Source organism: Pygocentrus nattereri, chromosome 17 (genome assembly GCF_015220715.1).
Source record: "Pygocentrus nattereri isolate fPygNat1 chromosome 17, fPygNat1.pri, whole genome shotgun sequence".
NCBI lineage: Eukaryota > Metazoa > Chordata > Actinopteri > Characiformes > Serrasalmidae > Pygocentrus > Pygocentrus nattereri.
Window position 1 is genome coordinate 5077051 of NC_051227.1, and position 13950 is coordinate 5091000.

General features: G+C 42.6%; 1 protein-coding gene and 1 non-coding gene across 2 annotated transcripts; one reads left to right on the plus strand and one right to left on the minus strand.

The window, feature by feature from the left end:
* Positions 1–1011: 1011 nt before the first annotated feature.
* Positions 1012–1083, minus strand: trnag-ucc. Its single transcript has one exon. It is a non-coding gene; the product is annotated as a tRNA-Gly (tRNA).
* Positions 1084–1148: 65 nt separating this feature from the next.
* LOC108410435 (integrin-linked kinase-associated serine/threonine phosphatase) lies at positions 1149–13628 on the plus strand. Its single transcript, XM_017681513.2, has 10 exons — positions 1149–1815; positions 3271–3396; positions 3507–3624; positions 4413–4513; positions 5759–5852; positions 6935–7022; positions 9511–9641; positions 10503–10622; positions 11807–11888; positions 13304–13628. Exons 1-10 carry the CDS (start codon positions 1776–1778, stop codon positions 13424–13426), a joined length of 1023 nt encoding a protein of 340 aa, XP_017537002.1. The 5' UTR covers positions 1149–1775; the 3' UTR covers positions 13427–13628.
* The last annotated feature ends 322 nt before the right edge of the window (positions 13629–13950 follow it).

Genomic DNA, 13950 nt, shown 5'->3' on the forward strand with positions numbered 1-13950 from the left:
AGGATATACATGAACAATATTGCTTAAGAGCAAATTTCTGAACCAGCTCACTTCTCCTGCATCACCATCTTACTTGCTTGTTGTTGTCCATCTTTTTTAATTGGTTTTTGCCTAGCGACCCATAGTGGTTGTTACTAACATTTTCCATATGATAGAATATCATTACAGGGAGGGACGCATCTGTGGTTAATGGAGCACTGACTTTGTTCTTGTGGTCCGCAATTGCTTGGATCCCTTGCCACATCCATCAGGGGTCCGAGTTACTGTTGAAGTGGGCTGCAATTTGTGTGCTGTACTTGTGCTTTGCAGCCCAACATTGTACAATAAATGTGTTGTACTTAATTTTATATAGCACCAAAATATAATATAGATTTCTGTTGTTATGATGTTAAGATTGAAACAATAGAAGAACCATTTTTGGTGCTATGTAGACCCATTTTCAAAGTAGGTTCTATGTAGAACAATATGCGACATATTCTCTGTCAATCTGAAGAACGACTTTACCATGCAAAGAACCATTTAAGCATGACATGGTTCTATATAGGACTCTATATATGGATCCTATAAGAACCGTTCTCTGTAATGAAGAACCCTGGAAGAACCATCTTTTCTAAGTGTGTGAAGCTAGTCTGTGTCCAGGAAACTGATCCTGGACGTTTACCTAATAAGGAGTTGGGCTATTTGGGTGACTACTGATCTCCAGTGTTTGTTAGCAATGTTAGCATCACCAACTAATTTCTAAATGATAGTGTTAAATCACCATTGGCATCACAGTTTAACCCTATTCTAGACCTAATCTGTGTCCAGAAAACTGGCCCTGAGTGTTTACCTAAGTGTTATATTTCTGGCAGTGAATTTTCAGTCAGTCAGCAAGAGTTTATCTGAATATTTATAGTTTACTGAGTGCGTTTGTGTGTATTAAAGCAGTAAATAAGGCTAGATTTGCTTACTTAAGTTTAAACATTTAACACATTGAAACGTGTATAAAGTTTAAAAACGAAGAAAAACAGCTGCGTTGGCCGGGAATCGAACCCGGGTCAACTGCTTGGAAGGCAGCTATGCTAACCACTATACCACCAACGCTTGGCGGGAAAATCTGTGACCGAGAGCCCATAAAACTGAGCACTGTCAAGGCGGTTCACTGCCGTCTTTATTGAATGTTTTTCTGACATTATTCTCACTGTTTTTTTCCACCGTTTTCTCACTAGACACGTTAAAAGGACTCACGAAGCTGGCCAGCGTCTTATATGGCAGCTCCTTGTTCGACGTTTCCCGTTCCACCTTAAATGGTGTTACTGACCTGCTGCACCATTTAAGGTGGAACGGGACAATTCGAATCAGACGCCGTTGGGTCGGATGGGAATTCCGCTTCAGCCTCGTCGCTTTCTCTGCGTTTACTGTCTGTTTCTGGCGTTCTTTGTGCTGGAATCGAGCCTGAATCACTTCGCCGGGCGTCCTTAGTTCCCGCTCGCCGGCTCGTTTGGACATGACCCGCTTTGAGACGTTAGCATTGAACATCTGTAGCGTTACCTCAGTGAAGCTAGCAGCGCTCCGGATGGCGCTGAACTAAACTAAGCCAACTTAACCCATTTGTGGAAGATATATTTGCCGTCGTTGGACGAATTCGCAGAGCTCTTCTGTCAGTTGGTGTGACTTCTGAGTTTGGGTAGCGTTAGTTTAACTAGGTTACCCAAAATCCGCTCCGCTAGCTTAGCTTAAAGTGTAGCATTAGCGCTAACGCTCAGACGAGCTAACGGCTAATTCAGGCGAATAAAATGGATTTATTCGGAGACCTGCCCGCGCCAACTAACACAGGTTAGTGGCTCGTAAATCTCATGTTTTATGAAATAACAGCAACATTAAACCATTTCGGTGAATTACTCCGATAAACTCTCTTTATGAGCTCCACCGTTAGCCTCGATAGCGGTTCTAGCTAAGCTAGCCTCCCACCGTTAGGCTGACAGTGACCGTGTTGGCGCTTAAAAATCAAATATTTAATTTCTATAAAAGCTTTGCCGTTTAAACTGGTTTAACAATTTAAGAGAGCAGGTTTTTTTGCCTATATTGGAATAAAATGCAAGACTGTCTTCACACTGTAAAAGAATAATACACATTTAGCTTAGCTAGCTAAAAGAGATGGTTTCCAAAGGAACCCGGGGTTCTAGCTATGTAGAACCATTTCATGTCTGGTGAATTGGTTCTCTAAGTTAGATTGGTGGAGAATGTGTTCTTTAGCACTAAAAAAGGGTCAAACTTGTAATAAAAGGAGAACCCTTTTTGGTGCTGTAACGTTTAAGGGCCGTTTTCAAGAAGGCTCTGTAAACGGTTCAGAATAGAACCATTATCTTTACTAAAGAACCCTTGAAGCACCATTTTGAGTGTTGTAGCAACAGAATAAACTTGTTTGCTGTTATATAGAACCCCTTTTACTATGCAAAGAACCATTTCTAATGCAAATGGTTCTGTATAAAACTTAGTTGTAAATAGGACCACAGCCTTTACTAAGAGAAATCCTTGAAGAACCATTGAAGTATGTGGAGTTAGGCCCAGTCTGAGTCCAGGAAACTGACCCTGAGAGTTTTAAGGATTGGAGCTATTTGGGTGACTATTGAGTTGTAGTGTTTGTTAGCAATGTTAGCATCACCCCCCCAGTTCAGTATCTTTTTAAAGAGTGTCCTCCTCTTTGTCTAAGAAACTACAGGAAAGCATACAGGTCACTGTGATGGCCAATTCCACTGATTTTCCAACCTTTCCTCCATAACTGAGTGTGTGAGGTGTAAACAGGGTGATTCAGAGATGGTTCGTTGTGAACTGGATAGGAACCAGTGGTCGCCATGACAACACCACAGATATAGAAATTTTATTTACCATCCAGAACCACCAGAGAACCTACACTAGTCTTCTGAGTTTATATGGAATGTTGATGATGGAAAACAGTGGAAAATCTGGAATAATCAGTTTTCTTTGGGGACTATTTTGCCTCACAGCACCCTTCATGTCACGTATCCCTCCACCATGAATGGAGTTTAAGTTCTCCAAACTATCATAAAACAGCGTCTCAGTTATCAGGCAGTGAATTCAGAACCATTTACTGTAGGAAATTTCTGTGAAGGAGCTTCTAGAGGTGGACATCTGTCTCCTATCACCACCACTGTGAACTATTCTGACTAGTTTCTCTGGAACGGAGCGTTTCACACCTAAACACTCTTTAATCCTGAAGTAAAACTGGTCTTAATTCTGCTCTAATTCTGTTATTTGCTGTGTGAGCAGGCGCAGAAGTTAAAAATGAAGCTCCCCAACAAGAGGAGGACCGCGGGGAGAAGAGGAAATGGGACGGTGGCCTGGAGAACAAGCAAGTGGACGAGAAGAATAAGGCGGAAAAGAAAGTTTGTAAAGGTTTTCAGCACGTCCACACCAACTCTGTCTGCAGAGAGAGCGCGGTTGGGTGCATGTTTGACACCAGGTTGATTGATTGTGTTTGTGTTGTTGTTTCTTTGCCATGTCAGGACTGGTTAAGCTGAAGGGCTTTGTGGCGGCGCGGCGCGGAGAACGTGAGGAAATGCAGGATGCTCACGTTCTCTTACCGGACCTCAGCGTGAGCGTGCAGACGCTACCGGAACACGTGTGAGTAAAATTGACAAAATAGGTCCTTTATTGAGAGGTTACGTCCACAATACACGCTTAGTTTCTGCCTTGTACTCCCGTGATGTATTCAGCTGTTTTTAGGGATGATAGGACAAACTTTTCTAAGCAGCTCTGTTTCACCACGGATTCTGAATTAACAGCATCTCTGGCTTTTGCATGCAGATTTACTGATTACAGAATTTGTTTCTGTAGTTTTCATTAAAGGGCTCATATAATTTTTTTCTTCTTCAGGTATTTTATCAGAGAAATTGTAGAGAGGAGAATTGCCGCTCCGCAATGTCTTCCGGTTTTCTCAAACACTAGAGGGTGCTCCTGAGGGAGTCCAGAATGAATGGGTTGATATGAAGCCTTTGAGCAAAATCATAGTTTATAAATGCTTAAACGTTTTTAATGTAAGAGAATGCACGAATTTCCTGAACAGTGAGTATCATAAAACATTTTAACACCGCTTTTATATTTTTAAGAGCTTTTAAACTTGAGAAAAAAAGTTAATATATGGGTGAATGTTTTTGTTTTTTTAGTGAAATACATCCTTCTACTTTTTTAAAATTAAAGAAACATTCTGGGCCAGTGATTAGAAACTATTTTAACTCGTTATTAGCCGTTCAACTCCATTCACTCCCATTCATTTAAGACTCCCTCGCCAGCGCCCTCTGCTAAATAGCAGTCTTGTTTTTGTTATAACGGGGGGTTGATTCATTCTGCTTAAATGGTTCAGGCGATTGTCGGTGAGCATTGTGAGCTTTTGTGTGCGTGTGCGGGTCCAGGTTGGCGTACTTTGCTGTGTTTGATGGCCACGGCGGAGCTCGAGCGTCTCAGTTTGCTGCCGAAAATCTGCATGAGACTCTGATCAGCAAATTCCCTAAAGGTAAAATCAGTAAAGCACTAAAAGCCTCCATAAGCCTACGCTTCTCCAGCTTAACCTCTTAAGCCTGTAGATGTTTTTTTTTTGTATTGTGTCAGCCTTAATATTATAACTGTGCTGTGCTGTGTGACTGATACTGGCTGCTGAATTTCCTTTGGGATCATTAAAATATCTGTCTAAATATTCAGTGGTGGACAGTAACTGAGTAAATGTAATTAGTTTCTGTACTTAAGTATTTTTTTTTGGTGTATCTGGACTGAAGTTTCTCCGTTCTGGGTGACTTTTTCCTTTCACTCCACTACATTTCAGAGTCTAATATCCGACTTTTTCCTCCTACATTTTGAGAAATCTGTGGTTCCTTTTGGTTTCTGTGTGTATAAAAACGTAACATGTCAAAACAAAAGAAGCGCAAAGCCAGAGCACCAATCAGGGCCCAGCGGTCACTTTGTTTAGAGCTGGTTTTGACCTGTTGGTCATACCGACCCAGTGCAGCACGCTGTTCAACGTCAGCGCAGTAGCGTAAAACTTTGGGAGAGTCTGTTCAACATAAACGATGAACTAACCTAACTTTGTGTAAATAGAGCTCAATATAGAAATATGTCCACATATGCAGTCGAGACTGACGCGGCTTTTTTCTGAATTTCTACAAACACCATTTCATTTTATAGTAAATTAGTTTGGGCTGGTTTATGTTTATGAACAGACGCCTACAGATCAACATAGTAAAGGAGCTCATCTGTGATCCTGAGTTTAAAGCCAGTTTTTATTCAACTTAAACTTGGAACTAAGTTGTAAATAAATCTGAAACTGAAACTTTGCTTGTGTGTAAAAAGTGATTTCAGAGCCACTCGGTTCTCCCTGATGGAAACTGTTTACCTTCAGTGTTTTGTGCTTCTGATCATTTTAATAGACGTCAGCGTCACTAATTAATGACGTTCTATTAAAAGACTGGTTTACCAAGAGAGACGCTGGAGGACTTTCACCTGAAATGAGTTCATGAAGCCAGTCTGGTTATAAAAATGATAACAGGACATCAGAGCCAGAATTACTCTTTTAGTACTTTTACTTTATACTTAAGTACATTTGAAGGCAAATACTTTAGTACTTTTACTCAAGTGGAGGTCTAAAAGGAGGAACTTCTACTTTTACTGGAGTAATATTTTACTTTAATTCAAGTAAATGGTTTGTGTACTTCGTTCACTACTGTATCTAACACATGCTGTCGTCTACACTCCACACTCTGTCCAGGTGAAGTGGAGAATCTGGATAAGCTGGTGAAGAAATGTCTGCTAGACTCTTTCCGCCAGACTGACGAGGACTTCCTAAAGAAAGCCTCCAGCCAGTGAGTGCATGTGCTCAAGTGCTGTGTTTTGGTGTTTGCATGTGCTGCACTGTGATTTTTTTATTTTTATTTTTTTAAATGTATCTCTCCGTCCACAGAGACACGGCTTGAAAATGCTCACATGAGCAGGCCAGCCCAGCAGGGGGTGATGAAACATTTTAACACCGCTGTTATATTTTTAAGAGCTTTTAAACTCGAGTTATAGGAGTTTAAAACAGCACCTCGTGCATGTCTGTGACGTCAGTCAATGCATTTTGCAGACATAAGCAGTGTCACAGAGCTAAAGATGCAGTGGAGGTAGGAGAGACTTTGCTAGCACTGGTCTGCTGATGTAAGTAAAGTGACGCATGTAAAAACGTTAAAGTTTGCACCTCATTACATTTCCTTAAGTTTTTCATAGTGTTTTGATCTGCGAAGAAGGATTTTGTGGAACACTGAAGGTCTCAGGATACACCAGCTGCGCCATTTCTCCAAATTTCTTGGCTGTATTTGAAGGAACAGCCTTCAGTGACTTTACTGCCAAGAAGAGCTTAAAACTGAAACAGAGACTTTGTAATAAAGCGATGGCGTCTGATTTAACATGCAGGCCGTCAGTCTGCATCATTCAACATGTCTGATATCTGCCAGAATATAGTTTAATGAATTTAATAAAAAGTTTAATGAAAGCCTGGCACTTCCTGTCATGAGTTTGTTTACAGCACTGCGGCTGTGCCGCTATTTCTAAAACGTCCGCAAAGTCCTGATCAGAGGTTATTTTTTCTCAATTTGAATTTTCAGGTTTTTTTTTTCTTTTTCATTTTTCAAATCTGACTTTGGTTGGCAATCAAGTCGTATATCTCTAGAATCACTGAGGCATTTACATTAGCAGTCGAGGTGATGTCCCATTTAAAGGTTCTCCCAAATCTCCCCCAGACGACTCTCAAATCTCTGAGCACAAAGAAGCAGCCCAGTCCTCGGTCGTGTTTCAGACAGAGTTATACAGTTAATGCTCAGTAAACGAAAATAGCTGAAGATGCGCAAGTTGACGTCAGCGTGTTGAAACAGCTGTCTGAGTGGACTATGACGGACTGTCTGTGTTACAGGAAGCCAGCGTGGAAGGATGGTTCTACAGCTACGTGTCTGCTGGCTGTGGACGATGTTCTATATGTAGCCAACCTAGGAGACAGCAGAGTGAGTACAGAACCTTCAGCCATGATCCCGTCCTTTGTCAGTGGCACTTTGTAGTTCTACAGTTACAGACTGTAGTCCATCTGTTTCTCTGATACTTTATTACCCTGTTCTTCCGTGGTCAGGACCCCCATGGACCCCCACAGAGCAGATACTATTTGGGTGGTGGGTCATTCTCAGCACTGCAGTAACACTGATGTGGTGGTGGTGTGTTAGTGTGTGTTGTACTGGTCTGAGTGGATCAGACACAGCAGTGCTGCTGGAGTTTTTAAACACTGTGTCCACTCACTGTCCACTCTTAGACACTCCTACCTCGTCAGTCCACCTTGTAGATGTAAAGTCAGAGACGACAGCTGTATAGTTTGTGTTGGTCATCTTCTAGTCCTTCATCAGTGCCCACAGGACGCTGCCCACAGGACGCTGCCCACAGGACGCTGCCGGCTGGATATTTTTGGTTCTCAGTCACACACAGTGTTTAAAAACTCCAGCAGCACTGCTGTGTCTGATCCACTCAGACCAGCGCAGCACACACTAACACACCACCACCACGCCAGTGTTACTGCGGTGCTGAGAATGATCCACCACCCAAATAGTACCTGCTCTGTAGGTGTCCTATGGGGGTCCTGACCAAGAACAGGGTAACAGAGTATCAGAGAAACAGATGGACTACAGTCTGAAACTGTAGAACTACAAAGTGCAGCTATACAGTAAGTGGAGCTGATAAGGTGGACAATGAGCGTAGAAACAATGTGGTCATAATGTTATGTCTGACCGGTGTATTATGCATCATTATATGAAACCATCATGAACTTAATGAAGAGCGAGAGACGATGTCATTGCCTCTCTACTCTCTGAGAGTGTAGTTTGTCACTCGTGACCTGATTGGCTAAATGCAAAGCAATTTGAATAGAGGCAGATTTCCCACCCTTCAACACTGAAATGAAAAGGAAGGCGTCAAGTCCGAACTTTACCCGATGCCAACCTCCCACCAAATGACTTTTCAAGCGAAACATGCACTCTTATCTGATCATAATCAGGTTCCTGCAGTTATCTGATAATTCAAATGGTCGTGTAAATTGTAGACTCTGATCTAACAAGTCTGACAAAGAGGCTGGATTTTAGCCCAGTAATCAGATAAACTCTTAGTCTGATTTCTTTTGGATTTCTCAGTATGCACGTGTTTAATACAGACGGCGGTGGCAGAAATAAGCAAGCTGCGTCGCCGCGAGACACAGCAGAACACTTTTGGAGCAACATAGAAACCAAATACACTCTCGACGAAATAAAGGATTTAAATATTCTTCTAGATGATGCATGTTAATATATTCAGGGCCAATGTTTTAAAAAACAGCCGCAGCATGAAGTTTGAGTTTACGTTATATTTACATCACCTCTGATTACTGTCTGACTCATGTAGACCTGGAGTTTCCCCATTCAGTGTAAGACTCATTCTACCGAAATGCACCACAGAGCGCCACAGGAGGTCATTTTTACCTGTAAGCCATCAAACTCTATAACTCAGTCCCTCAGTGTGTGGTGGTTCATCTGTGCAAAACCTCACTACCCAACTGTACTGTTCATATGTGTAATAACAATGTAATTAATTTTTTTAATTATGTGTGCAATAACTCAGAGGTGCAATACTTTGAACTGCTTTATACAGTATGTTTCATATTATCACAGCCACTGCCACTTACTGTACTCGTAAGAATCTAAACGTGTACATATTGAAAATCTCTCTCTTTTGTTTTAAATTATTAAAGTGTTTACTCTTACATAAATGGTTGCAGCTGTAATAACTGCAATTTCCCTCTGGGATCAATGAAGTATTCTGAATCTGAATCTGAATTATTTCATTACCCAAGAGCCTGTAAACGCGTTGATCGGATTACTGACAAAATCGGATTTTCTCCAGTTATCAGATTATTAAGCCCAGACAAATTTACAGTGTTGGAATAAAATCATCGTTTGGTGTGAGGTTGGCAGGACGGCCGTATAATTTCAGTCTTTTCCTCATCTTGATGCTGCGATAAAATCAAACATTTAATATTATCATAAGTTTTAATCTCAGCTCATGCAAATAGTGACATGCTGGGAACGAGAGGGAATGAGAGAGCTAGGGAGAAAGTTCAGCACGAGAGCCTGAAATCTCTTAAAAAAAGGCAGATTTGCTCCACTTCAGAACAACAATCATAGAGAAACTGGCTGTTTCAGTATTTCAGGAATTTTAGAATGACATTATTGAAGAAGCATCTCGGTTCTTTCCATTGTTTTACTGGTGCGTGATGGGAATTCAGAAAAATCTAGTTGCAAAGTGACCCTGCAGGATCCCCAGTCTCTGACATCGTCTTTAGATGTGAGAGAGTGTCGGACTCTTCTAAGGTACAATGAGCATTAAACTCCAGGCTTCCACTGTAACCCTGAACCTGAACCTGGCACTGCCTGTTCATCTTTCACACTGTTACTCTCCTGTGTGCCTGTCTGTGTTCAGGCTGTACTGTGTCGAATGGAGCGGATGGACAGTGGAGAGGAGAACTGTGTAACTCTGGCTCTCAGTAAAGAACACAACCCCACCATCTACGAGGAGCGCATGAGGATACAGCGCGCCGGAGGAACCGTCAGGTCTGTCTGTGTGTGAACGCTGGCGCCAGTGACCTTCCAGATCAGGGGTCACACACAACATACAAAACCTGGAAATGTATAGGTTTTACTGTCATTTGATTTATCAAAATCTGGAAAAAAATTGGGTCACTGAGATACTGAGGTTAAATATTTATCCTATTTTTCAATTACGTTAAATTACCCTTTATGTGTCCCACAACGGGGAAATCCACCTCTGCGTTTTAACCCACCCGTGCATTGAAACACCACATGCACACTTGGGGGCAGTGAGCACACTTGCCCAGAGTGGTGGGCAGCCCTATCCACAGCACCCAGGGAGCAGTTGGGTGTCAGGTGTCTTACTCAAGGGCACTTCAGTCGCGTACTGTCATCTCAGGGGCTCAAACCGGTGACCTTATGTTCACGCTACCACGCTATCCAGACGCCCAGTTTGAGTGCCTTTATATTTTAAGAAGTGAAACAAGACCTGAACTCGTCCTTTAGCTTTCAGTTAACTTTTTTCCCCATATACTGTACGGGGTGAGTCAAAAGTCACAGGACAGGTTTTATTTTATTTTATTTTTTATTTTATTATTGATTTTTTATCTCTGGGGCCATCTACAACAAATTGAGTATGCTGAGAAAATCTGCAACAAACACCACCACCGCAACACACAGCACCGCATCGTTGGGGGCTTGTGACAGCATAAAAAATAAAATAAAACAAAAGTGTCCTGTGACTTTTGACTTACCCTGTAGTTTCCCTCAATAGTACAGAAGCATTACCACGATAAAAGAATAATTGTTATATAAATATGTAGTTGTGGGGAAACTGACCAGTCTTCTCTGTGTGTGTGTGTGTGTGTGTGTGTGTGTGTGTAGAGATGGGCGTGTGCTGGGTGTGTTAGAAGTGTCCCGCTCTATAGGTGATGGCCAGTATAAACGCTGTGGAGTGATATCTACACCCGACGTGCGCCGCTGCCAGCTCAGCCCGAAAGACAGGTGAGTCTCACCTACGTACAGCCTTATGTGAGTGTTTGAACGCCTCCATCATCAGCAGCTTACATGTTGATTGTCTAAAGCCGAGTTTGCGCATGATTTTAGCCCTGATTTTACGCTCACCGACAGTTTTTGGAGATCATAGAGAAAAGGTCCAGATCAGAGGCACGTCAGCATTCGCTGTCGGGTCTCAAATCAGCTCTCGGTTGCTGTGTGTGAACTGTTCAATCATGCCGCCCAAGAGACTCACAGATGCCCGACAGATATCTGATGGCTAAATATCTGGGCCTCTCAGGGAATCCACATCATGTAGTGTGAGCAGTGTTGTGACCTGGTTGTGAGAGCAGCGACGAGCTACAGCCAGTGAGAGGTTGCAAGGGGTGCAGGGAAACCAAGAGAAGGGCTATATGTCAACAGTTGTCCTCTCTTCCACATTCTTTTCCTCTTCCTCCTCGTTTTTCACTGCAGATCAGCTCACAAACAACTTGGATAGTTTACTTCTTGCTCTCTCATGATTGTTATCGAGCCATTCCCCGTGTCACTTCTTGCATGTCTTTTCATGACAAAACGTTTGGAGATCGGTTCCTCCAGTTGTTGATCGGTCAAGTAGTGTGAAAACCACGACCACGTCAAGATTTTCCTAGCCTAATAGTTTAAATTCAGCAAACAATAAGTAATTCTGCATTAAAATTTTCCAGATTTTACTTCACTATAACACCGTTAGCTGCTAGAATTACTGTATCAACCAAATACTGTACACTATGTGTTGCTGCTCTGGTTGCCACCTCACCTCAGTGACTGCTGTGCTCCTATAAGCTAGGCTATCTGTTAAGTCAAGTCTGTTATGTTATCCACACAACTTCACATACACTCAGTACCGTGTGCTGCCTGTGTTCTGTTTTTTATTTATTGTAAGTCTTTCATGTTTATTTATTGTACTGTATTGTCTGAACTGTGTTTATTGTGTTGTCTAGTACTCTTGTTCCTGTGTTCTGCCTGCGCAGAAGCATGTTCTCTGTAGAGTTAACATATTTGCATTTCAGAATCAACAGCAACGTGAAATTTGACCGGCAGTGCCTAAACATTTGCATATGACTGTGTATATACACCCACCCCATTGAACTCATTCCCTAATTATTTTGTTCAGTGTTTAGACTTGTGGTAAAAGTTTGTCATCCCATGTTTAGGTTTGTGATCCTGGCCTGTGACGGACTCTTCAAAGTGTTCTCGGCAGACGAAGCTGTTAAATTTGTCCACAAAATCCTACAGGTGGGTGTTTGTGCACGTTTGAGTGTGTATGCATGAATATATGAATGTGCTATTCATGATTACTTGAATAAACTCAATCAGTTAAAGAAATATATGTAATCATTGATAAGCTGGTGGTCTGAATGATAAGCAGAGTGTCCTCACGCCATTACAAAGCTGCATTTGTCAGACTGAAGGTTCTCTACAAGGGGGAGCTGCTAGAACTCAGGTAGGTCCTCATTGAAAGAGAGGAAACCCACACCAGCAGGATCTTACAGATGTGCGTGTGTTTGCAGTCACAGGTTGCGTTGAAGTGAAAGCAAAAGTAGAGTAAACACACCCGCCTCCCTAGAAACGCAGCTCTGTTTTATAGCCAATTATAAAACAGAGCTCTGAAACACCTCAGTGTTGCTGCTGGACTGAAAACCAAAAATATCCAGCCAACAGCGTCCTGTGGGCAGCGTCCTGTGGGCAGCGTCCTGTGGGCAGCGTCCTGTGGGCAGCGTCCTGTGACCACTGATGAAGGACTAGAAGATGACCAACACAAACTGTGCAGCAGCAGATGAGCTGTCGTCTCTGACTTTACATCTACAAGCTGGACTGACAAGGTCGGAGTGTCTAATAGAGTGGACAGTGAGTGGACACAGTGTTTAAAAACTCCAGCAGCACTGCTGTGTCTGATCCACTCAGACCAGCACAACACACTAACACACCACCCCACCACCACATCAGTGTCACTGCAGTGCTGAGAATGATCCACAACCCAAATAGTACCTGCTCTGTGAGGGTCCATGGGGGTCCTGACCACTGAAGAACAGGGTAACAGAGTATCAGAGAAACAGATGGACTACAGTCTGAAACTGTAGAGCTACAAAGTGCACCTATACAGTAAGTGGAGAAGATAAAGTGGACAATGAGCGTAGAAACAAGGTGGTCATAATGTTATGTCTGACCAGTGTATTATGCATCATTATATGAAACCATCATGAACTTAATGAAGAGCGAGAGACGATGTCATTGCCTCTCTACTCTCTGAGAGCGTAGTTTGTCACTCGTGACCTGATTGGCTAAATGCAAAGCAATTTGAATAGAGGCAGATTTCCCACCCTTCACCACTGAAATGAAAAGGAAGGCGTCAAGTCCAACAAAGTATAAAGGGAAACAAAGTATCAGAGAAACAGATGGACTACAGTCTGTAACTGTAGAACTACAAAGTGCAGCTATACAGTAAGATGTGGACCGCTGTGAGGGAATGATGGGTGGGGTAGAATCAGGGGTGGGTTGTTTCCGTGTATTCTGTATTTTATTGTATCTGAATATGTGGTTTTTCACCAAGTCAGCAGGTTGCTTTAAAAGATAGCCCCCCAGTGTTCGTCACTGAGGACTGAATGAATCTGTTGGCTGATTTTCTCCTGTTTCTCTGTTTCTCCCTGCAGGACGGGAGCGTGGAGGGAAAGGAGGGGTGCTATGAGGCAGCCTGTCAGCGATTGGCCAGTGAGGCAGTGAGGCGGGGCTGTGCAGACAACGTCACTGTTATCCTCATTTCTATTACATTCTGACCAGCTTTACTACATCGACACACCAAGACAGGAGCAGATCTCTGGGCCGGAGTGATGATCAAGCAAATGCAGTCACATCGTCACCTTTTTTATACGTGGGGATTTCTACAGATGTTTTTCAGCGTTTGCATGTGGACAGATTGTGGCTGCTAACACTGAAATAAAAAACACGACATACTGTGCGTGTTTGTGTTGGTATAAATTTGGCCCTCATTTATTAACGTGTGAGGAAAAACGCTTAACTGAAGCAGCACCATGTGGATCATTTCACATCGAAGACGAGCAGCAGCAAAAAGGCACATATTTCAGTACATCACATTTAGTGAGTCATTATAAGGTAAGCGGTGCTGAAGAGCACAGCGACTGCTTTGTTGCTCTGAAATCATTTCATTGCGAAGTTATCCGGCCGTTTATTCAAGTATTTAAAAAGGAGCATGGTATGAATATCAGGATTCATAGGCACCTTGACCTCAAGTAGGCAGGTCAGATCAGGTGTTGGAATCTGGAGGAAAAGTAGCCTCCCT